At 29.6% G+C, this 25,790-nt stretch overlaps 1 protein-coding gene across 1 annotated transcript in view; it reads right to left on the bottom strand.

Moving 5' to 3' along the window:
* Sdc (Syndecan) overlaps nucleotides 1–25,790 on the bottom strand; it is a 510,046-nt gene that overhangs the window by 13,091 nt on the left and 471,165 nt on the right. Inside the window, exons 4-5 of the mRNA XM_065514507.1 lie at nucleotides 21,814–22,117; nucleotides 20,799–21,323 (exon numbers count right to left, since the gene is read on the bottom strand). Coding sequence (XP_065370579.1) covers nucleotides 20,799–21,323; nucleotides 21,814–22,117 — 829 coding nt within the window. The remainder of the gene's footprint in view (nucleotides 1–20,798; nucleotides 21,324–21,813; nucleotides 22,118–25,790) is intronic.

Consider the following 25,790-nt stretch of genomic DNA (forward strand, 5'->3'; position numbering starts at 1 on the left):
CTCCCATGTAACACATTATAAACATGTGTTGTTGGCTCTCACCATTTCTTGTTTAAAGATCAACAAACCATAGCATAATTTAAGGCTGTATAAATAATAATTATATGTATGGATGTGTATTAGTGTGGCACTTTGCGATATTCACGAACATTTAGATATTATTTTGTTTGGTATCAAATTATAATGGGTTATCGATGTCTGAAATTTTTTTTATTTAAATATCTAACAATAACTAATTTTAAATTATTTTTTTCAAAATTATATTTTTAGTTTTTGTTTAAATGTTCAAACTCTAAACGTTATCCGATTTTGTTAAAATTTTTAGCATTCGATTTTAAGATAATGGAAAACAATTTTAGACCTTCGAGGCATTGAAAATTTAAAACCCACCCTAATGCGTATGTATCCATATATGGACTATGTGTAAATCACTTTGGTTTGTTTTTAATTACAACATTTAATTATTTGCAGCATCAAGTAATTATCTTTAAGTATTTAGCAAACAACAATGACCAGCTCAGAGATACACACACACACACAAACTAAATATTAGATATCATTAATTAGATCAGGTTTAAATGCACATAAACCCCAAAACAAAGTATTGAAACAAGTAAGTAACTAAAATGCATGCACGCACATGATTAGTAAATATTTGCCAGTACAAGTTGTTTGAATATTCCGTTGACATTAACAATTTTTAACTAATGGAATCTAGATACAGTTTGAATAAATGTATGTAGATATGCTTAGAGTTATATTGCTTTAAATCAATATTATACTCATATTTGTATTTAACAAATACTATCAGCACCATCATCATTAACACAAGTACATAATATGTGGATATGTTTCTTTAGAACAAAGAGAATTCATTAGGATATATGTACATAGTTTATAAGAGGCTCTTAAGGCTTAAGGAATAATTTATTTAAGTTGTGAACAGGCTGATAGTTGGACATAAATGATTATGAGGGAAGTATAATTTATATTTGATAGTTTTTTTTCAAAGGATTTAAGTATGAAACATAAAACGGTTCTGTAATTTAATTTAATTTCTTTAATAATATTTAAACTTTAAATTAGTGATTAAAAAAATAAAACTTTATTTTAAATATTGCTTAAAATAAATCTTTAAACTGTTTCATTTTTCATTTAAGCGAGTCATATTATGAATTCTGACTTGCACTTGCCTGATTTGCTTTGCACAAAGCAAGCAGCCACACGGGTTTCAGTTTGCTGGCTCGCGTTTGCAATTACCACGATTGCTGACAAATCAACATTCAGTATGCACAATTATTTAACAAACAGCGATGTTGCTGTACTATAAAGGATTGGCCTAGTTTTTTTTTTCTTTCTTTCTTGTACACCACTACGGTATTTTCTATCTTTTATTTATATTTATATGCCATGAACTGGTGAAACTTAAACATGGAGATTAATACCATAAAAAAAACTCACTGTTGGGGGAAAAAAGCTACGTTAACGGCAGAGCTGTAAATGAATCATTCTTTTTTGATTTTAATTCATTATGAATTAGCTAAATTTTGAATTAATTCATTGAATTGGAAAAATGAATTGAATGAAATTTGAATCAATTCAAACGAATTAGGCAGAAATGAATTTCAATTCATTTTCAATTCAAATGAATTTGTAAAAATGAGTTGCAATTCATTTACAATTCATTTGAATTGAATTGATTTTGAATTAATTCAAATGAATTAGAAAAAAGAATTAGCAATTCAAATGAATGATTCAAAAATGAGTTGCAATCAATCAAATTCAAGAGCAGATCTCTAGGGGGAATGAAAGATTTCTCCTACCAAAATGAAAATATCCAGTACAAAAATTGAAAAGCCTTGTCCTGTATACGCGCCTGATCAATGAAAACATGGTGTTTGGAGTTTATTTCTTCAAGAAGAACTGATTTTTATTTTGAAATACACTGAACGACAAAACATATTTAATATTCAAGAAGCAATTAATAATTTTTGAAATTTTGTGACCCACGACCACCCAACAACAAACTTTTTGCTAATATTTATATTATATTTATTTCAAAAAAATAAAACTATCTTCCAAAAATAATCAAAAATCAGGAAAAATAACAATGTATGTAGTTCAAAACACAATTGAGTTTCATAAATAAGGCTAATTAGATTTAATTAGAATGCATCATTCACCTTAAACAACAATAGCTTTTCAAAATTATCATCTGAAAGAAATCCACGTTTAGGGATGTTTAGAATAGAGGCGTACGAAAATAATCTTTCAACACCAGCTGACGATGGTAACGGCGCATTATATTTAAAGGAAGACTTTTTAACCGTCGATTAATTATACTGCATACTTAATGACATTGAAGAATCTGCTAAATATGCTGCGAATTTCGCGTCGGAGTTGGAAATGAATTGCTAATTTTTTTTCTAATTCGTTTGAATTAATTCAAAATCAATTCAATTCAAATGAATTGTAAATGAATTGAATTAATTCAAAATCAATTCAATTCATTTGAATTGGAAACGAATTGCAATTCATTTTTACCAAATTCATTTGAATTAATTCAAAATCAATTCAATTCATTTGAATTGAAAACGAATTGCAATTCATTTTTACCAAATTCATTTGAATTGACTCAAATTTCATTCAATTCATTTTTTTGTGTGAATGATTCGCGAATTAATTCAAAAATGATTGATTCATTTACAGCTCTGGTTAACGGAAACCACTAGAACCAATAAAACCCCACTGTATACATTTTAAAATATAACACTTAACAATTTATTATGTATAATACTAGGGTGGTACTTATTTTGAACTTCCTCGATATTACTAAGGTATAAATAGCTAAATCGGATAACGTTTAATTTGAAGATTCACGTTTTGGGTCAAAGTACATACGAATATTAAACCAGTAAGAGTGCTATATTCGGCTGTGCCGAATCTTATACACCCTTCACCAAATTATACTTAATAATATTTTTATTTAAACAAAATTAAATTTTTTTTAATTGTTTTTTTTTTAAATTTTTTTTTCCAAATTTTTTTTAAAAAAAGTTTTTTCCTATTTTTTTTCTAAATTTTTTTAATTTTTAAAAAAAAAAATTTTCGAAAAAGAATTTATGAAAAAAAAAATTTTTTTGATGAAAAAAAATTCGGGTTAAAAAATATTTTTCCCGATTTTGACCCATTGTAGGTCCAACTTACTATATACATCAAGCCTTATATACATCGTTGCAATGGACTTTGAAATATCTATCATTAGATATCCATATTGTCTATACTAATCCAGATATTGATCAAAAATAGGGGAAAAAATTGAGGTTGTCCCGATATCTCAGCCATTTGTTGGCCGATTTTGTTTATTTTATTTAGCAACCGAGAGGGAAGAATTCCCGATATACTGATGTATGAATCATGTATGTAAGTTATTGGGGGCTTCGGAAAGTTTATTTCAACATACAGACGAACGGACATGGATTAACGACTTCGCTATCTATAACGATCCAGAATATATATACTTTGTGTATTCGCAAATGAAAAATGTAGAAATTACAAACGGAATGACAAACTTATATATATCCTTGCCACTCATGGCGAAGGGTATAAAAAAAACCATTAAAAAAGGTTTTGTATTTCATTTAGCTGTAGATAATTTAACTTTAAAATATTACTTGATAACAACGAAAATCATAAAATTATATAAATATTGGAGACTCGCACCAACAGCGATTGTACATTGTAGGCAAACAGTGAAGACAATAACCACAGATCGCAATTTAAAACCATAGGCTAAAATGAAATATCTCAAATCCCAAATTTTATATTTTTAAAATTCATTTTCAACGAAATTTCAATAAATTAAAAAAAAATGTTTCGATTCTAATAAATGCTAAATGAGGATTAAAAAATGCAAATTTTAACGATTGTATATGAATCTATAAGAGAGTAATCATTCAACATCACCCATCCCAAACGCCAAAAGGTAGAGAGACAGAGAAATTCGAATTTTTAATAAAATAATGTTTTTCTATAAATTGACATAAATATATGAATATTTTATTATGACCTCTCATTACGATACTAAAATTTGTTGAAATAAAATTTGTATTATATCAAATGGGGTAAAAACGAAATTATCAAGCCAAGTTTGATAACAAGGTGTTATTTGAACCTCGAGTGTGAAGGTGTACAATGTACATAAATCCAATTCAAATCAAATCACTCATATTTTACACCAACAATCAATTTTTAATATAAACAAGTAAGAGAGCTATATTCAGCTGTGCCGAATATTATATACCCTTCACTTTTTTAAATTATTGTTTCCACATTTTTAATTAATTTTTTTTTTTTAATTTAAATTTTTTTTTTTGAAAAAGAATTTATGACAATCATTTTTTTTTTGATGAAAAAAAAATGACTATATCTATCATTGAAGGCTATCTACTGGGTATATGACTTAAAAATGCGAGATTTTTTAAAATTTTTAGCGTTCATTTTGAAACATTTGTACAATCAAAATTTATTCAAAGTATTGGCCATCGTTAGCTATGACCCTTTCCCATCTTTTCCGGCAACACATATGGATTCGGAGGCAAAAGAACTGCTCTTCTTTTGAGGCCAAGAATATCGGATACTCAGTTCCAAAGAGAAGCGTATCCCAGATACAGCATTCTGCAAAGATCGAAACAAATAGTAGTCGGATCGGGCACGGTCTGGTCTATAAAGCAGGCGAGGCTATAAAACGGGTGAGGCAAAACTTCGGATACTCTGTTTCCAAAGTGAAGCGTATCCCAGAGAGAGCGTTCTGCATCGATCGAAAAAATATTAGTAAGACGGAGCACGGTCTATAAAGCGGATGAGGCAAAACTTACCAACCATTTCATTCTAAATACTTTTTGCCGAGAATATTCTGGGAGTTTTTCGGACAATGATCGCTTAAATCGAATCAGTAGAGGTTCCGTAGATGTTCCCTGTGATGGCCTTCAGCTGCTTAGAACACATAGGACCCTTTTACTATCACCAAAATACCGAGAATTACTTTAGAGCCATGTATATTTGGCTTTGGTATCGATTCGGCTGGTCGTACGATCTCGTATGATTCGGGTTATTGTAATGTATGTATTTTTCATCACAAATAATAACTTGGTGCAAAAATGATTTTCTTTTATAGTGTTCAAGCATCAATTCGGGACATGCAAAATCGTCTTTCAAAGTCTCTCGGCTTCAATTCGTATGGTAACAAATTTCCCTGGTTTTGGATGCTCGCAAACATTTTGAAATTGCTGCTTGAGTAGCTTCCAATGATTTTGCAAGCTCTTGTTGAGTTTTACAACAATCTTCATGGAGTAATTCCTCCAATTCTTGGTTTTCAAACTTTTTTGGCTGACCTGGGCGATCCTCGTCTTTTGAATCCAATGGAACACATATACCATAAGCTTTGGTGAGCAATCAGAGCGCTTCAGCAGAATTTTGTTTGATATTAAAGAAGTGTTGGTATCAAATTCCACATTTTCGAAGCAAAAAAAACTTTGTTGTTTACAATATTGAATAACTAAGCGAGAATAAATGACAGATATGTACCTTTCAAAATGATATATAAGTTATTAAAAACAAAAAACCGCGTTCAAAAGATACGCCATCTATTGTAAATCCCAAATTTTTAAGTCATCACAAAAAATGTCCGCAAAATAGAGTAACAGGGAAATTGGTACTTTTTCTCCTTATGGCAGATTTTTAATATTTTCTTTTATTAAACTTATCGATATAAAAGTTAGCTGATGTGCATCAGAATGAAGTTAGAATCAAATACAGGGAGAACTAATGCTACTTTTTGAATATTCTAATGGTATTTTTAGAATTTTTTATAATAATGGACCTAGGATGGTTCGGAGTTAATGAGCATACAAAGGTGGTAATTATTGGTACTTTTTTTTCTTTATTCTTCTTTGCAGTCTAAAAAGGAAGATCAGATCAATGGGTGCTTCGAAGTTTTTATTTGACATCATAACGGTTTTTAGATTTGTCATTAGAAAATCCTTGGCAAATATTTTTACACTTTTGATGGCTTCTTTTCTCTCTAGGAATCTTGATAACTCTCTGGGAAACATATTAAATTATCCAAGAGATCTATGGATTTTCATCGATCAGCGATTCTTCAGCCTTTTTATGGGCTCAAAATAAACTTTCTATGCCATCAAAAATATCCACAGATGGTCACTAATCCCTTATACATACGCCGAAAATCAAATAGTCCAAAACAAGAGCCAGTCTAATATTTATATATGCAGGTATACATACATGATAGAGAGTTTCTTTTAAGCCATAGACGAAGATTATTTTTAAATTAAAAAGGGGAATAATATATTGTCGCTCTGATGGACTTATGAAACATTATATTTATTTATACATGTATATGAAAACATTAACTTTATTAGCTATTTAAGGTATTTATAGACGGCAATACTGAGTATTAACACTTTTCAAATTTAAAATATTATTGAAATCATTCGGTATTTCAAGAAATCGTTTCGAAAAAACATTAATTACGATAGTATTACAAATATTTTATAATATTTTTCTGCAAACTTTATTTTTATTTTATTGACATTTTTGTTTTCCTTAAGCTGGCCACCGTGTGTGATTTGTTCGCCTTATTTGTGTTTGAAAATTTTCAATTACTTGTGATTTTGTTCGCGCACAGCCCCATTAACAAGTAACAAGACGTCGACCACGAACAAATCATACTCACAAATCAACCGTGTGTGGCCAGCTTTATTTGTATTTATAAATACATACCCGATACATATGAAAATAAAAAGTTTTTGAATTGTTTTAAACAAATTTAATACAAATTTTGTTTAGACGAAGAAATTGTATTATGATACTTGAGTTATTGACCTTTAGAATTATTAAAAAAATAATTAAATTCAAAAGTTTAACATTTTTTAATCATTTTAAATGCTAGAGCATTATTTGTTAGTTACCATTGCTTTTAGTTGTTTAAATTTTGAATGTTTCTCAAAACTAACATAATATAATTTGCATAGCTGCATGGCATCAATTCCACACAATTTTTAATGCATATTTTCAGGCGCACATTTCAATGTTAACTAAACACATTCACTCATACAGAAGGTTGCTACTACGTTAAATGTTTGTTGTTGCCTTTCCAGGCCGCTTATTTATGGTGGCTAAACTGTAATCACAGTTTAAATCTCCTAAATTGCTAAGCACAGCATATTTAGTTGAACAAAAAAAAAATAGCTTTCACAGACACAAAACCAATAATGATGCAACTAAACTCACAAAAAAAGGTTTTTTTTTTGGCATTTAAGCAAAATTCTAGTTGAACTACTGACCAAACTCATGATGGAGGTAATGTTAGAACTAGGAAGTCTATGGTAAATGATATAAAAACTATTTTCATTTTCCAATTGTAAGACATTGCACCGTGGTGCTGGAACTCTAACAAAATGGTAATAAATAAGTATTGTGGGTGCGATTTGAACAAATTCTTAACGAAAGTTACTCAGTGGTTAAACATTTTTAATAAATACTAGTTCTTCAAGTTTCTCCAAAACACATACACCTGCCTGTTCTTATTTATTTGCAAACAAAATATCTAAATTTGTACTGCATACCTTTGGGAGCCTTTTTATTACAGTTGACTGGACTCAAAAAAAAATCCGAATTTTAAATTTCCAATCGAATACAAAAAAAATCAGCCAAATCGCTCCAGCCGTTCCCATGTGATGACATTACATACATGGACCATTTCATTTTTATATATATAGATAGAAGATGTATCTGTTGCGATTGGAATAGTAGTTGTAGTTGTGAATGGACTAAATTATTAATGAAAGTTGCTCAGTGATTTAAAAAAAAAATATTTTGGAAAGAAATCGGTGGCTCGTTTACAAATTTGTTTTTTTTAATTTTTTGGAAAAACAATTTTTTCGAATTGTTTTTTAAAATATTTCTTTTTTAAATTAAAAAAATTTTTTTTCTTTTTTCTTAATATTTTGCGAAAAAAAACATCGGAAAGTTGATTTCAACCGACAGACGAAGATGGCATAATCGACTCTGCTATCTATAAGGATCCAGAATATTTATACTAGGGTGGCCCTTAATAAACGAAAGTTGGATTTTGGCCATTCTCACCCTCCAGTTTGGGGAACATTAGTAAAAAATCATCCTGAAAAAATTTTAAGTAAATCGGTTGGGGATAAGACGTGCCGCAAGCCCTCTGAAGTTTTGATATGCATTTACAAGGGGAAAAAATGCATTTTTTTTCAGTTTTTGTAAAAATTTTGCCATTAAAAAATTACTTTTGCAATTTAATTTAAAAGAATCGAAATGTGTACGCAATTGTCCTTCTAATGAGACATAAAAACAGAAATTGGTCAAAAAATGTTAAAGTTATTAAAAATTCGCCAGGTCATTAACGTGTCTCAGGCAACTAGAATAAGGTAGGAACACAATTAACATATTTTGATAAATATTAAAATTAAAGCTCATTTTTACTTAAAATAAGTCCATATTTACTTGTATATGAGTTTTTGTCTTCGTAGGATGCCGCTAACCTATTCTTAAGTATGAACAAAAAAATAAATTTTTTTTAACGGCAGTTTCAAAACTCCATTTTCAAATTTTTAAAAATTTTGTTAAACAAATTTCAGAATTATTTGATCATCTCATTGGGATTTATTAAGAATATAATAGGGAATAAAAATGTGAAAAAATTATGAAAATATCTCGTATAGTTTTTCCGTACCTGCGATTTAAATTTTGAAATTTTCGAGAAAAACCAATTATTTGGCAATTTTTAGGCGAATGAGCTCTATTTCCTTACTCTTATGAATTTTAAGCAAAACTTATATATTATAGTCCAGATAATTCTAAATATACTCTGGAACTTTTAATAAAATCGGAAAACGATAACCCTTAAATCGTGAAGGTCAAAGGTCAAATATTTCAATATTTGGAATAGTAGGGTATAAAAATACGGTTACATGATTGAGTTATCTCTTTCCAAATTTTGTCTAGATCGGACCCACTATGGATTAGAGAACACACTTATATTACATTCTTTGTTTAAATTGAATTCAATCTTGTATGTACTCGTATATTTTCCAAACACAAAGAAGATTAATTTCAAATTTTGTTTTGCCATCAAGATTTGTTGTTACGCCTCAGATTACAATTATGCTTATTGTGAAATCTCCTAATATAAGCAACAAATTACCACAGAGTTTATTTAGTATGTAAAATCTATAATAACTGAAATTGGTTTATTTATCGTTTTGTTTTTTGATTTTAAAACAAACTAGAATTGTTTTTAACTCAATGTATTTAGATTTAAGCCGGATTAAACATAAACATCCATATTCATAATATAAACAAATTTTGTTTTATAAACCTTTTAAAAATTTAAAATTTTATTATGAATAAGTCCCAACTAAAATTTTGATAATTGAATTTTGTATTTAATTTTTTAGTTTTCATATTACAAATGCGGTTTTATTTGAAATGTTTAAATGGTTTTGTTCAAAAATAATTTTTATTTTGGTACATAAAATAATTCTCAAGGAGAAAATTACTCAAAATAATAAGGGTTTTCCAATAAAGATTTCTGAACTTTGACAGTTGACAGCGACTTCCGAACTGTGACAGGTTCAAATTATAAAATTGTTTTATCAAAGTTCCCACTAAGAAATTCTTCTGAGATTTTCTTAGAGTTATGGAGTAAAATCCGTTATCGATTTTGTCTATCAAAAACCAGTTCGAATAGCCGGTTTTTTGAATAATTCGAAAACTGATATGACAACTCTAATATCTAGCCTTTAATAGCTTAAGAAATCTTGACTTTTTTTTTGGAAATTCTTAACAAAACTAAGAAAAAATCTTCAAAATTTCGTTCTCCTAATCATTCTCAATAACTGCAGTCAATAACCACTTAAAAACAAGCTGTTGTTTTCCCAAATTCTTTTTATATTCAAATCAAATGAAAACCTTTTTTCTCTCTCGCAATTTTGTTTACGACTTAAAATAACTTAAAAGAATTCGAGTGAACAGAAGGGAGAACAACTGGCATAACAATTTTTAAACAACGACAAAAACTGACAAAGAAACAAGACAAGAAAACAACATGACAAAAAAAAAAAATAAACACTGAACTGATTAACTTTTGCTGAAGCAAGATTCAACACAAGGATTTTCATTAGGAAACAATTTTATGGCGGCGTACCTCATGATGTGCAGAAAATTAAGGGGAGTGACTGGCTGACAAAAAAACAAAAGTGCTATATATGACTGTGCTGAATTTTAGATACCCTTCACAACAGTAGTGACGATCCTGGTATACCCACCATCAATATGTGAAAATAAAATTATTGTCTGATAAAAAAAAAGTGCCGCTGAAGCACACCAATTGCTCACCAAAGCTTATGGTAAATGTGTTTCATCGGTTTCAATGTGAGAGAGGTGTTTTGTGCTGTTCAGAAGACAAAGATTGCCCAGGTCAGCCAAAAAAGTTTGAAGACCAAGAATTGGAGGCTTTACTCCATGAAGAATGTAGTCAAATTCAGCAAGGACTTGCAAAATCGTTGGAAGATACTCAAGCATCAATTTCAAATCGTTTGCGAGCAGCAGGATTCATCCAAAAGCCGAGAGATCTTGTAATACGATTTTGCATGATCGAAATGATACTTGAAAGTTATAAAAGAAAATTACACTGTGTATAATTTTTTGAGTCATGGAAATATATATACAGACACCACTACGTGATAAAAGACCCTTGTCTCCTAGTTTTGCCCAAAGTCATGCCCTTTTTTTATGGGCCCCCAAAGATTTGGGGTCCTGGTGTCATTTTTGCAAAACAGTGATCATTTTCTCAGTCACATATCTTGCAAACAGTTCCGAATTTTGATTTACTCTCTGAGGAAATGTTGTAGTCCTTGTCATAAAGAACAAAAATTGTGAACTTATAAAATCAAAAAAACTTATCCTCAAGATCAAAATCGCAAAAATCTATTTTTTTTTACCTTTTTTCCCCTATTTAGGGCCATAGGTAGCATACCGTTCAAAATTCAAGGAAACAATCAACTACAAAAATGTAGCTAAGATCTCAATAAACAACTTTCTAGAACATATGAACTTCTTAGGAATGATTCTTAATACCGTTTAGGTAGGTCAATATAAGTTAGTGAGAAAAAATAATTCCTTTATTAAATTATTATAAACTAAAGCATACTTTTAGGCAGCTTTAAAAAAAATGTATTTCTAAATTTAAATTTTTAAGTTTTTTGCGATTTTGATCTTGAAGATGAAGTTTTTTTGGTTTTATATTTTCACAATTTTTGTTCTTTATGACAAGGGTTACAATTTTGCCTGACAGAGTAAAATTCCGAACTTTTTGCAAGATACGAGCCAGAGAAAATAATCACTTTTTTGCAAAAAATTACACCGACGACCCAAATCCATAAAAAGAGTGCATGACTTTGGGCAAAACTGGGAGACAAGAGTCTTTTTTTTGGTATTTTATCACGTACTGGTGTCCGTATATGGTTATATTTCCATGACTTAAAAAATTAAACACTGGGTAATAAACAAAAGCAGTAGATTTTTTTGTTTATTTTCAGTTATTTGGACCGATATTACACATTTTAAGTAACAAAATTCTCAAAGTTATATCTGATGCATTAATAACATAATATGTTAATGTTAGTATCATAATAATACAATTATATTCTTCATGTTTATATGAATATGATAGAAATTACCAACGAAATGACAAACTTATTTATAACCTTGCTTCACATGGTGAAGGCTATAATAAGGCGAAGTGAAAAGAAGTAACTGGGTATAAAGAAAGTCATGAATGCATGCAATGTTACATAAAATATTCTTCATGATGAAATGGCAGTAACGGATGACAATGAATATGATATCGACGTCATCATAAAAGTCATTGAGTGGCAGATTTTTTATTTTTTTTTCATTCTTTCCTGTTTTGTTATGTTTTACCAAGAATATCCTTGAAATTAACATACTATAATTTCAAAGACTCGCGAATACATTATGTATATGAGAACGTAAATATGCAACTATAGAGAAATTCCAACTAAGTATGTAACTTTAAGTTAAATTTTGTAAAGGAATTATTCAAAACAAGCTAGGGTAAATTGAATAAATTATAATGTATGTAACAAACAGCCCAAGGAGAATAAGGGCATATTTTTTAAAACAGATTCATACATATCATTTAAACTTTTTGGATTTTCAATGCTCCCAAGTTCTTAAAAACAAATGCTGGAAATTTGAGCAAAATCGGTTAACGATTACAATATAATCAAGTAAGAGAGCTATATTCGGTTGTGCCGAATCTTATATACCCCTCACCAAATTATACTTTAAAATAAAAATTGTAAATATTTTTTGGTAAACAAAATTTAATTTTTTTCCAGTTGTTTTTTTCAAAATTGTTTTTTAAATTTTTTTTTAATTTCTAAATTTTTTAAATTTAAAATGTTTTTTTTAAAAATTTAATTTTTTTTTTTTAATATTTTGTGAAAAAAAATAATTTTTGGTGAAAATTTTTTTTTTATATTTAGGAAAAAATTTTTTTTCACTAAATATTAAAAAAAAAAAATTTTTTTTCACCCGAATTTTTTTATTCGGGTTAAAAAATATTTTTTCCGATTTTTACCCATAATAGGTCCAACTTAATATTGTCTTATATACGTCGTTGCACAGGTCTTTCTATCTATCATGGTTTGTCCTGGGTTTTTCCTTATATCTCCGCCATTTGTGGACCGATTTTCTCGATTTTAAATAGCAACCGAGCCGGAAGAATTTCGGAGATATTGATGTAAGAATCCTGTATGTAAGTTATTTAGGGGCTTCGGAAAGTTGATTTCAACACAAAGACGGACAGAACGACATGGCTATATCGACTCCGCTATCTATAACGATCCCGAATATATATACTTTGTGGGGTCGCAAATGAAAAATGTAGAAATTACAAATGGAATGACAAACTTATATATACACAGAGAAAACAGATTCGTAATGGCAACCGAATTTGTTGTCAATCGAATGATTCGAATGCACACATTCAATTTTTCTGTTTTAGCAACTGAAAATCAGTTAATAAGGAAGAATTTCGGTTGAAACAACCAACCTTTTGTTACCAGTTTAAAATTTTATAGCCACAACTGTAAAATTCGGTCACCAAGGCAGAATCATTCGATTGGCAACAAATTCGGTTGTTACTACGAATCTGTTTACTCTGAGTACCCTTGCAACTCATTGTGAAGGGTATAAAAATCGATTATTTAGAGCAAATTAAGAGATTATTAACTCTAGACTGGATTACTTGGGAATTAAAAAGTAAGCAATTGACTTAATTTTGCTTTCCAAAGAATTACTCAGAAAATCACTTAATAGTTCCTTTAAATTAGTAAAGATTATTTGCTATTTCGTTTAAGTGAGAGCTTAGTTAACCACACCCATCATCACCATCATTATGCACAAATTCTTCTCTATAATTTTAAATTCCGTTGCAACAACAGCATTCTTACTTAATTATATTTTTCCGACAATTTCTATTAGTAATAAAATGACTTGTAAATATATAAGTAATATAAAAATAAGCATTTTTTTCATGGTATTTTGTTAAGCAAAATTCAATGAAATTTTGCACAATTTACTTTGGAACTCCTAGAAGTATGCTGTGTCATATTTAGTGCGTAAAATATATAAATGTTTTCTTGTAAGTTTCTTGTGTTAAATGTGCCATGAATAACAAAGAAGAGCAAACAAAAATTATTTAAAATCTAGCAGAGTAAATTCACTGTAAACAAAAATTAAAAAAAAAATAAAACTAAATCTTTTAGGCCTTAAAATAGACAAAAAACTTTAAATGCTTACAAAAAAAAAAAAAAAATCAGGCGACATATTTTTAATAAGTTATGCCAATTAAATTTGCCTAAAAATAGGCTAATATAAAATTAGTTAGCATTAGTTCAATTTATAGTAATAATTTGTAGAAATAATTTAAATGTTTATGAATTCATAACTTTAATTTAATTTAAATTATTTATTTATTGTTTTTTTTTTATTTTTTAAATAAAATAACTAAATGTTTATTATATTAAATAACTGCTTCTCCTCATTAAGTAGTTTATTTGTTTGCTTGTTTGTTTGTTTGTTATCCAAACATTAAAAACACTTTATGCTAATGTGTATTATTGGTTAAACATCTAAAAATATGCAATTAAATTTGCAAAATGTCCATTATTTGTCGGCAAAACTAAATATTGCAAATTCAATTAGTTGTATAAATACATGTGTGTGTATTTTTGTGGGTTTTATACTTTATATTAGGTAAATATTATTAAATATTATTATTATATTGTTTAAAATAAACAATATGAGGAGAGCAAATAGAAAAAATAACACAAACAAAATATTTCTAAATGAATATTAAAATTCATTAAAATGCCATTTAAATTAAAAATCATTTAAGTTTTTATTATGCCAGATGCAAATATGTGGGTAAAACCGCAATATTATGGGCATTCATTCATAAGAGTTTGTTTATAGTTTTGAACAAAAATTTATTTCATATAAAAAAAATAAAAATTTAAACTACTTTTTAAGAGAGTTTCAAAACAGTTTATTCAAATAGTAGTCGTACGGAACAAGGTCCGGACTATAAAGCGGGTGAGGCACAACATCCCAACCACATTATTCTAAATACTTTTGAACAGGTATTGCAACATGTGGCCGAGCGTTGCACAGTGGCGAAATTTGAGTTTTTTTGTTGCAAAAATCATAACTTTTGAACCAAATAAAATAATCCAAAAGGCATATGATTGATAACACAAAGGAACAAAATTGACATTTTGGTTTGGTGCCGCGGAAAATGTTTTTGATAAAACATGTATGGGACATTTCATAGTCAATACTATCTTTAGTTGTTTTTGAGCTGCTCTTGTTTTTAAGATATCGCGGTTTTAATTTTTTTGGTTATTCTGTATTTTTTCTCTTTTTGTTTGATTATTTCATAAATGGAGACTAAAATTAAAAACGCATTTTTGTACTGGTATTCTACACAAAATTATCTTTTCTTTGACATCAATTTTGTTTATCTAAGTTTCAGGATATATTGGTGATATTGATGTTGAAAATTCACCTTTTTCAGTTTCATCCTTATAAAGGGAAAAGGGTTCAACATTTTTTCACTATATATAATAAAAACATATCAATAAACTAATTTATATAAAAATATTGAAAATTCGCTGAAAATATACTAAACTATTTGGCGAATAACTCAAAGTTTTACGATATTTTTTATATGTATTTCGTATTAAAACAATTATACAAATGTTCGTAACTTGAATGTTTTACACTTTTTTTTTTGATAAATATAATTCCTCTTGTTATATTATTCCATTATGGCTAGTAAGATGAGATGCTGTGTTAAAGATCCTAATATGTTTTGTTACTTTTGTGACGAATATATATTAAAAGATCAGCGAAAATCAATTACATACACTGTTCTCCAATTGTATTTTGCTTACTTTGGTATTCAAATTCGTAACTTAGACAATTCCTGGATATATAATGAAGAAATACATCATTTTTTTTCTATAAAATACTAGTATTTTTAATACAAATTTTAAGATATTTTCACCAAAAACGCTGTAAATCAGGTAAATACAAAATTGTTTTTTAGGATGTAAAATTTCGTGATATTATCTAAATATTTCATTAAATTTTTAACTAATTTTTCATTTTAATTAAAAACTATGTTCTCTATAATGCCTTGAATGTGCAGTGCTAAATTTGTATTTAAAATTTTCATAACGTAAAATTTTATTAAGGATAATGGTGAAAAAGTCAAATTTCAACATTCCTTAAAGATCAAACAAATATGCCAAAACATCCATTAGAATTATTGTACTCAAAAGAAGCATATGTTTATGTAGACCAGTCTCATGCTAAAAAAATTTCACATTCTTAGCTGCATTACCCAAAATTTTTAAGAAAAACGCAAAAAAAATAGGATATTCAATGAAAATATAAAAAACGCGATATTTCGAAAACTCGAGCTGACTGGAAAAAAACAAGTATGACATGAGGGTTCATCAACTTGTACAAAACTTAGTTCAAATCTCGGGCACCAAAATCTCTGTTCCGCAGTGTAATTGATCAACCTATGAAATCAGTACTTATTTGGAAAGTGTTTCGCCTTTTAGGTGATGACTACTTATGGGTTAGCAAAGTTAAAAGGTATATCTAATGGGTTGTCACGGTTATATATCACAAATAGCCTAAAAATTCAAGAAAACTAATTTTTCGAACCATGTCTTTTTTCAAAATTTTACCTCTAGGAAAAGGGCACGACGGGCAGCTGGAAATTTTTGCATTGGATAAAGGAATAATCAAAGAACTTGTTTTGAAAATATGGCAAATGTGGAAATTTATAGTTTTTTTTTTTATTTCCTATTAAAGTTGAGAAATATTGAAAAAATTAATAGTTGGTAAATATCGATTTACCTGGACAAATACAATGCAAACAGTACAATTTTCATTTTTATTCTTTTCTTAATAAATAGATCTATCAATAGAATTAAAAATAATGCCGATCCGTTACATAGTTTTTGAGATTCTGTATCTGAAAGTGGACCAAATTTCCTAAAAATTATCTGTTTTTTTGAACACTGAAAATCAGTCAACTTTGAAGGGCTATATCTTCTGAACCAAAAATCGGATTATAATCAGAGTAGCATATTTTAAATCGTTGGACAGTTTTCTGTAAAATATGTTTATTCAATATTTTTTATGGGCACATGAAATTTTTGATTTTTGCAACCTCTATTCTGGGCGTTTTTTGGCCAATACTCGCTCAATTGCGTTCGGTACAGGTTTCCTGTGATGATCTGGCCAGATTTCAGCAGCTCATAATGGATAGGATCCTTTTGGTCCCACCAAATACAGAGTATTATCTCAGCGCCATGGATATTTGACTTTGGTTTCGATTCGGCAAGTTAGCCGGGCTTCACATACGATCTCTTACGCTTCGGGTTATCGTAATGGATCCTTTTTTCATCGCAAGTAATGATTAGGTACAATTTCTTTTATAGCGTTCAAGCAGCATTTCAAGGTCTCTCGGCTTCAAATTCGTATGGTACCCAATTTCCCTGCGTTTGAAAGAAATTAGAAATCGCAAACGTTTTGAAATTGCTGCTTGAGTTGCTCCCAATGATTTAGCAAGATCTTGTTGAGTTTTACAACAATCTTCATGGAGTAATGCTTCCAATTCTTGGTCTTCAAACTTTTTCGGCTGGCCTGAGCGATCTTTGTGCTCCGTGTCAAAATCACCACTTCTGAACCACAAAAACCATCTATCGCATGTTGAAGCGGATGGAACACATTCACCATAACCTATGGTGAGCATTCGGTATACTTCAGCGGCACTTTTTTTCAAATTAAAGAACTAAAGATAAACTTCCCGCATATGACGATTCGTTAGTACAAAATTCGACATTTTCGTAGCAAAAAAAAAACTTTGCTGTTGACATTATAATGTTCAATAACCAAGTGAAAATAAATGACAGATATGTACCCTTCAAAATGACATATAAGCTTTTAAAAACGAAAACCGCGTTCAAATGATATGCCATCTATTGTAAATCCCGCCTTTTTAAGTTATGCGGTCAATAATTTTAAAGGAAAACTTAAATTATCTAAAAGTTGATCAATTTGCGGCAACAGATCGCTTCTCAGTCCTATTCAAACATGGCCAATTTTGAAGAAAAATTTCAAATTTAATTAAACATTTCTAGTAATATCTTAATTCAAAATCTCTTCGTATAATTAATGATTTTTTAGTATTGTTTTTGGAGAACCCAAATGGAGTGCAAAAAGTAAAAAAAATATTGATGGAAACCTAACAATAAAATGATGGTAATTAAAAATTTTAAAATACTATTTCAAAAATATAATTTTCGTAATATTATGTTTGTTTTAATGCAAGTAGCCTTAACAGCTGTTTAAAACGTTTTAATTTTAATAAAAAACTCAGTTAAAATACACATTACCCTTAAAAAAATTGCTTTAATTCTTAAGTAGTAATGATTAGTGAAAAAATATATTAAAAATAAAGCATTTAATTAGAAAATTATACAAATATTAGGATATAAACAGTGAGAACACAACCCTTAACCTCGAAATTAAAAACAATGGCAAATAGAACATAAACAAAAACAAACATTGAATTTAGAGTAGTAGAACAAATATGAAATAGAACAATGAAGAGAAAAACCAAACTAAAAACTCCATTTTAGTTTGTTTTGCTGTTTTCGTTGTTGTTGCTGTTGTTAAACACATGTAAAACAGCACACTCAATAAACAATGAACGCCCATACACACACAAAAGTACTCTTACTAAATAAGCACATGTATGTTTGTTTGTTTATTAAATAATAAAAACAACAATAAAAAAAGAGATAATGAAAGAAAATAACATGTTGAGAGAATATGAGCGTATGTAAATAACTGTAACTATAACAATAACAATGGATTGAGATGTGAAAAGTTTGTAAAAAAAAGTAGTAACAACAAATAAACATGGAGGAATGAATGAATACGAACAGAAAATGGTCGAGCAAAATTAATGAATGAATGAATGATTGAAGACTGTATGAATATGATTCAATGAAGGATAGATAGAATTATGATAATGATGAAAACATTCTGTGATACATTATGAGTATGTAAATATTTGTGAATAGACAAATACCAGTGAGTGAGTGTAAAGATTGTGATGGGTTTTTGATGTTTAAAAATCTTAAAAATTACATTTTGTGTATGTAAAGTGTAATTTATTAATATTGTTCAGCAAAGGTGAGATAATATAAAGGGCCCATTTACTATATTCGCATGAAGACAGGGATAGATACATTATATAGTTATACAAAAAGGTGGTTTTGGGTCCAAAATATGTGATCAGTGTGATGCTTTTAGTATTTCGAGGGTGTCCAAAAAGTGTAGTTTAAAATAATTATTTAAAAATTATAAAATAATAATAAAATTTGGGGCGTGGGATACAAAAATAAATTCTTAAAAATGGTGTCTATAAAATAAAATTTGTTTTTAAAACTACCAAATAAAATAATTTAAAGCTAATATAATACAAATTAAGAGCCAATAAATTATATAAATTAAACAAATAAAATTAACTACTACAAATCATGCCAATTACTGAAGGAAAACAAATAGAAATCAATAATTAAAAACAGAATTTGAAATATAAAATTTTAGAATTAAAAGTGGAATTAAACTCGGGAAACTTTAGCCTGATCTATCTATAACTATTTCTCTGTATTTTCATTTTTATAAATGAAAAACTGAGTTTAAAGATTTATTTCCTATAGAATACCTCTCTGAAGATTAAAAAGTGCAATATTCTTGAAGGACTTAGTTTTGAAGTGGCATATTTTTTAATCTAATTCAGATATTGACTTGAATTTTTTTTGTAACACCAAAAATTAACTAATCTACACAAAAAAAAAATTTGTTCGGAATAAATGTGGATCAAATTGTTGTTAATATTTGAAATCCTATTCAAATTTTAATAAAAACTCATTGGAATTTTTAAGGTTTTTTAAATTTGTGTGAAGAAACTTGTCAAAATTTCAAAGGGAATCTCGCAATTCCAAAAAATTGGAGCGAAAATCCCAAAAATGGTATTTTTTGCAATTTCGCCCATAAGGTTCACATTTCCTTCGGAGCTGGGAAAATGCTTTGGGGATAAATAGGAAAAACATGAAGGTTTCCAAAGCTGATCTCCGTTTTCTGATACCGGCTTTGGAATATTAGAAAAAGTGGCCCAAATTTTGATAAAAAAATAGGTTAAATCCCGAAGGTCGTAGGGGCGACATATGCGATAAATAGGACATGTTTTTTATACCAAAATCTTCTCCGTAAAGATAGCTTACAGAAAAACATAAAATTGTTATATGTTCTTAAAGAAATTTTTTTTTTTAATAAAAAAGAGTTAAACCTTTTCGCCCAAAAAACCGAAAAAAAATTTACTATTTTTTGAATTTTTATATTAAAAATCATTTATTTTTGGATTCGTAATTGATATTACTCTGAAATCTTTTGTAACTAACAAAGAAATCGAGTCTATTCAGTTCAAAATTACGCCCTATATTTAAAAAAAACGGATCAAGGTATGGCAAAATTTTTAAATTTAAATTTTCAAAAATTGCCTATAACTCGGAAATTGTAAAGGATAGCACACGTAAGCATATTTTTTAAGACCTAGCCGAGAGCTTTTCAAAAATATCGGATGGGGCAAAAAATTGAACGTGTTTACATGTCGAAGGAACCCTACTTTGAGCCCCCATAACGCCGCCCCTGGAGAATTTGTAGGGCCCTTTATAATAACTTAAACTCGAATACTCCTTGGCTACACCCACTTCAAATTTTATCCCAATCGGACCAGCCATTTAGAAATGCCAGATTTATTTCCAAAAAATGTTTGATTCTGCCCCACTGTGGAATGGCAAAATCTTAACCTTTTCAAATTCTGTTTTCAATTACACTACGAACAAAACAATACAAGGAAACGAAAGCAAATAAGAATAGAAATAATAACAAAACAAGCGGCCAAGCAAAATAAAATTAAATAAAAAGAGCCAAAGAAATTAAAAAAAACAGAGACAGATAAAGAAAGAGATAGAGAGACAGTAAAAAAAATATAACTGAAATACACTGACGTCGTTTCTCGGTAGTAGACGAAGAAGATGATGATGACGATCCAGTGCTAGATTCATCGGTAATATCGGTATAAATTTCAGTGCCATCTTCGGAATGTGTTTTGTGTACATCATCAACGTCATCATGATCATCATCCTCGTTGTCATCATCATCACCATCATCATCATCGTGATCAATTGGTTGATTGTGATCGAAATGCTCCTCTTCTTCGAAATCATCACTGTCACCATCATGGGTATTGGAGTGATCATGGTCGGTTTTAGGAGGAGTGGCTGAATTGAAGATGCCATGATCATATTTAGTGATATCAGGTAATTCATCACCCGTATCTTCATCTACATCGCCGGTATGATCGTCGTCGTCATTGTCGTTGCCACGATCAATGAGACCGCCATCACCGCTGCCAGCTAAAATGCCACCCTCCTCTTCCTCCTCAATATTGAAATCTTCATCATCGTGATGGTGAATAGGGGGTGGTGGTGGCACAATTTTGCCATGATTTTCTTGCTGATTGTTGTTTTTGTCTGGGAAATAGGGAACAATATGGGAGGTGGTGTTTTGGTGGTGTTGTATAGAAGGTGTATGTTGTTGGAATGTGTGATTGTTGTTGTTGTGAGGGGCAATAGTTGTTGTAGTGGTAGTGATAGTGTCGTTTTGTGTGGTAGGAAATGAAATAGAGGAATTGAATTGTTTTTTATGATTATTTGTTTCTAAAATGATATTTTGTTTTTTTTTTAAATGATTGTTTTGAATTTGATTGAGATGATGAAAATAATATGTAATATAAAAAAAAACGTTAAATTAAAATCAAATAATAAAAAATTCTTTTATAAAATAAGTTGAACCAAAACAAAAAAAAGAAGAAAACCCAAAAATACTTAAATTTATAAAATAAAATTTGGGTGTTTTAGAGCAACAAACCAAATTGTAGTATGGCTTATTTGACAGATAGAGAGATATAGAGATAAAGAGTTAATAATAGAGACACATGAGAAATGATTAAAAATGTTTTACCGATTGTATTAAGGCCAGTGTTACCACTTGTTGCCGAACTACCACCGGAACTGATGAAGCCTGTATTCCCTTGATTATTATTATTATTGATGCCGCTATTTGATGATGTTTGATGGATATTGTTTTGATTTTGATTATTTCTACTTGTGGTTATGAAATCGTTGTCATCAATATTCTTATTTATATTTGATTTACCCGTTTGGTGTTTATGCGTATTGTGACGATAATCACTGTCAGAGTCCTCGTCATCGGGACCAAAGCCGGAACCAGAAAAATCGTGATCTTTTTCTAAATCATCGTGTATCTACAAAGGAAAAAAAGAGAAAATAAAAATTAGTTTAAGTAAAGGACAAAAAGGATTTCTGTTGTTGTTGTTATTAACCTAAATTTTTATTAAGCCATTAGTAGTTAGCAACCACATGGTTGCACTGGCAACATTTGCTAGTGTTAATTGCCTCATAAATCTAAAGGCCATAAAAGCAACCCATTCATTTGCTGCCAGCCCGTCAGCCAAACCCACCAACCAACTTGCATATGTACATTCTCATTTTGTTTAGAGCCACCAACCAAACCTTCTCCCAAAACACAAAATCATACTAGAATTTCTTATTTTATGGGCAACTGGATGCAGGGATATAGACAGTGTTTAAATTTTTTGTAATACCTATGCATTAGGGTGGCACTTATTTTGCAATTTTGGGATTTTCGATGACCAAAAGGTCTAAATCATATACTGAAAATTTGAGGAAAATTGGATAACCTTTAGATGTTGGATATTTTATTTGAAGTTTCGGGTTTTAAGCAGAGACCGAAAATAGATGTGAAACAGTAGATGCCGTATCTTTTGAATGCGGGTTTTGTTTATAATAACTTATATGTGATTTTGAAGGATTTATTCTCACTTAGTTATTGAACACAGTAGTGCAGAATCAAATTTTTTTTGGAAATAAATCTGGCAAAAACAAAATTTTTTGATATTTTCTATTGAATTTTGAGTTTTGAATTTGATTATTTTGACAATTGAATATACAATTTTCGTTATTGGTTGAATTTCAAATACAAAAATTATTGAATAGATAATTTTCGTAATTTAAACACAAAAAATAACAAAAATGTGTTTTCAATTACGAAAATTATCTATTCAATAATTTTTGTATTTGAAATTCAACCAAAAACGAAAATTGTATATTCAATTGTCAAAATAATTAAATTCAAAACTCAAAATTCAATAGCTAGTATCAAAAAATTTAGTTTTTGAGCAAATGAATACTTGATTTAATTATGAAATAATTGAAACCAGTTCAATATGTGACAAATATTTGAATTGAAACGGTTTAAGAAATAGTTTTTTCTGTGTAAACACGTGACTGTTTTTGTTTCCCATAATATTTCAAAGTTTTTTTTTAAACGTTTTTGGAAAGCGCTCAGCTAAGTCATGCTAGCATGTGCTATTTATCTTTCGAGTTATAGGCATTTCAAAATTTAAATTTTAAAATTTTGCCATACCTTGGTCCGCTTTTTAAAATATAGGTCGTACTTTTGGCCCGAATGAACACGAATTTTTTTGTTAGTTAGACAACTAAATTACCAATAATATACAAAAGATTTCAGAGCAATATCAACTATGGATCCAAAAATAAACGATTTTTAATTAAAAACAAGTAAAAAAGTATGGTCGGTCAAGCCCGACCATATAATACCCTACACTAAGTAAAAAGCAAAAACATTTTTCTTTTAAAATTTCAATAATTTATATTTTTGAGTGATTTTCGGAAGTGGGCCTTATATGGGAGATATGACCAATTATGGACCGATTACCATGAAATTAGGTCGTGTGATTTATGTCTATATTAAAGTTAACTATGTTGAATTTTGTGTGTATACCAACATTTTTAAGCGATTTATGCACGTTAAAGTGATGACTATTTATGGACCGATCGTAACAAAATTTGGTGACATGAATTTTGAATATATAAAACTTATTTGGAGCCAAATTTGTGGAGATACATATATAAATTAAACATTTATGACCGATAAAGTCCGATTTCGGAAGGACATTTGTGTGGGGGCTAGGTGAAATAATGGACCGATTTAAGCCAGTTTCAATAGGCTTCCTCCTTGGACCGAAAAAATAATATACACCAAATTTGATCGAAATATCTTCAAAATTGCGATACTCTGTACTCTGCGCACAAGGTTTACATGGACAGACAGCCGACCATCCAGCCAGCCAGCCAGACGGACGGACATCGTTTAATCGACTCAGAAAGTGATTCTAAGTCGATCGGTATACTTTAAGGTGGGTGTTAGAGTAATATTTTTGGGCGTTACAAACATCTGCACAAACGCGTTTTACCTTCCCAACTATGGTGGTGTAGGGTATAAATAGTAGATTTTTGCTGTTTTTTAGGCGAAAAAGTTTTTGACCTATTTTTTTCATCAAAATTTTAACTTTGGGTCACAAGTTCCAAAATCCCAAAACTGGGATCAGAAAACGGAAAGCAGCTTTGGAAACCTTGGTGTGTTCTCTATTTATCCCCACAGTATTTTCCCAGCCCAGAATAAAATGTGGACCCTGAGGGCAAAATTGTAAAAAATTAAATTTTTGGGATTTTCGCTCCAATTTTTAGGAATTTCGGGGTATCCCTTTGACCTTTTGACAATTTTTTTATACCTTGTTATTTAGAATGACAAATATAAAAAACGTTCAAAATTTCATTGAATTTTATAATAAAGTTTCTAAAACTAAAATTTGTATTAAAATTTTAATAGGATTGCAAATATTAGGAACAATTTGATCCACATTTATTCGTAACAAATTTTTTTTTGGGTAGATAAGTTGAAAATTCAAGTCAATATCTTAATTACATTAAAAAATATTTTTTTTCCATTACCCCACTTGGGGGCATTTGGCTTCCACAAAGCATCTCCATCTTATACGAATTGTTGAAGTAGTGGTTTTTTTCGCGTATTTCCTCATGTAGATTGCACTGTCCTTCCTAATTATTGGAGTATCGTGCGTCTTTTGTACGGTGTTGGCATTAAATCGATTGTTATTGTTTGTATCAGTTTAAACGGATGTTGTTCCGGCTAAGTAGATGATAGCGGGTCTTCGGATACATGTATGATGTTGCCATAGGGATTTAATCGATTGTTATTATTGCCTTGTGTCAGTTTCGTTAATCGTTAATCAACGACAGATGGCAGCACCATTATCTTAGCTGGATCAACAACCGATTAACATTAAAAAATATGCCACTTTAAAACTCCGTACTTCAAAAATATTGCACTTCTGGTTTCAACGTGCGGTTCAGAAGTTGTGATTTTGATACGGAAAACAAAGACCGCCCAGGCCAGCCAAAAAAGTTTGAAGACCAAAAATCGGAGGCATAAATCCATGAAGATTGTTGTCAAACTCAACAAGAATCATTGAAGCTACTCCAGCAGCAATTTCAAAACATATGCGAGCATCCAAAAGCAGGGACATTTGGGTAGCATACGAATTGAAGCCGAGAGACCTTTAAAGACGATTTCTTAAGTCCGAAATTATGCTTGAACGCTATAAATGTATCCGAAATTGGCTTGATTCGTACTTGGACTCAAAAGATGAGCAGTTCTTTTGGCTCAGAATTCATATGATGGGAAAAGTTAATAGCTAACAATGGCCAATACTTTGAATAAATTTATGTTGTACAAATAATTCAAAGTAGAAGCAACAAAGTTGAAAAAATCCCCTTATTTTTAAGTCATACACTCAATAATCAGTCAAGTAGTTTGGAAATATTTCGATTTTGATTATTTAAGGATTTACTTTAGATCAGAACGGTTACTTGTTAATCATTAATTCTCAGAACAAAAGTAGTAAGCCTCGTATTTTACTAATTAATATATTATCCTAGCACTTGACTATAATTTCCCTAGAAACCACTGTAACTAACAATTCATTGCCATTAGCAGCAGCAGTAGTTTCAACACCT

The sequence above is a fragment of the Calliphora vicina genome, chromosome 5 (assembly GCF_958450345.1).
Source record: "Calliphora vicina chromosome 5, idCalVici1.1, whole genome shotgun sequence".
Classification (NCBI taxonomy): Eukaryota; Metazoa; Arthropoda; class Insecta; order Diptera; family Calliphoridae; genus Calliphora; species Calliphora vicina.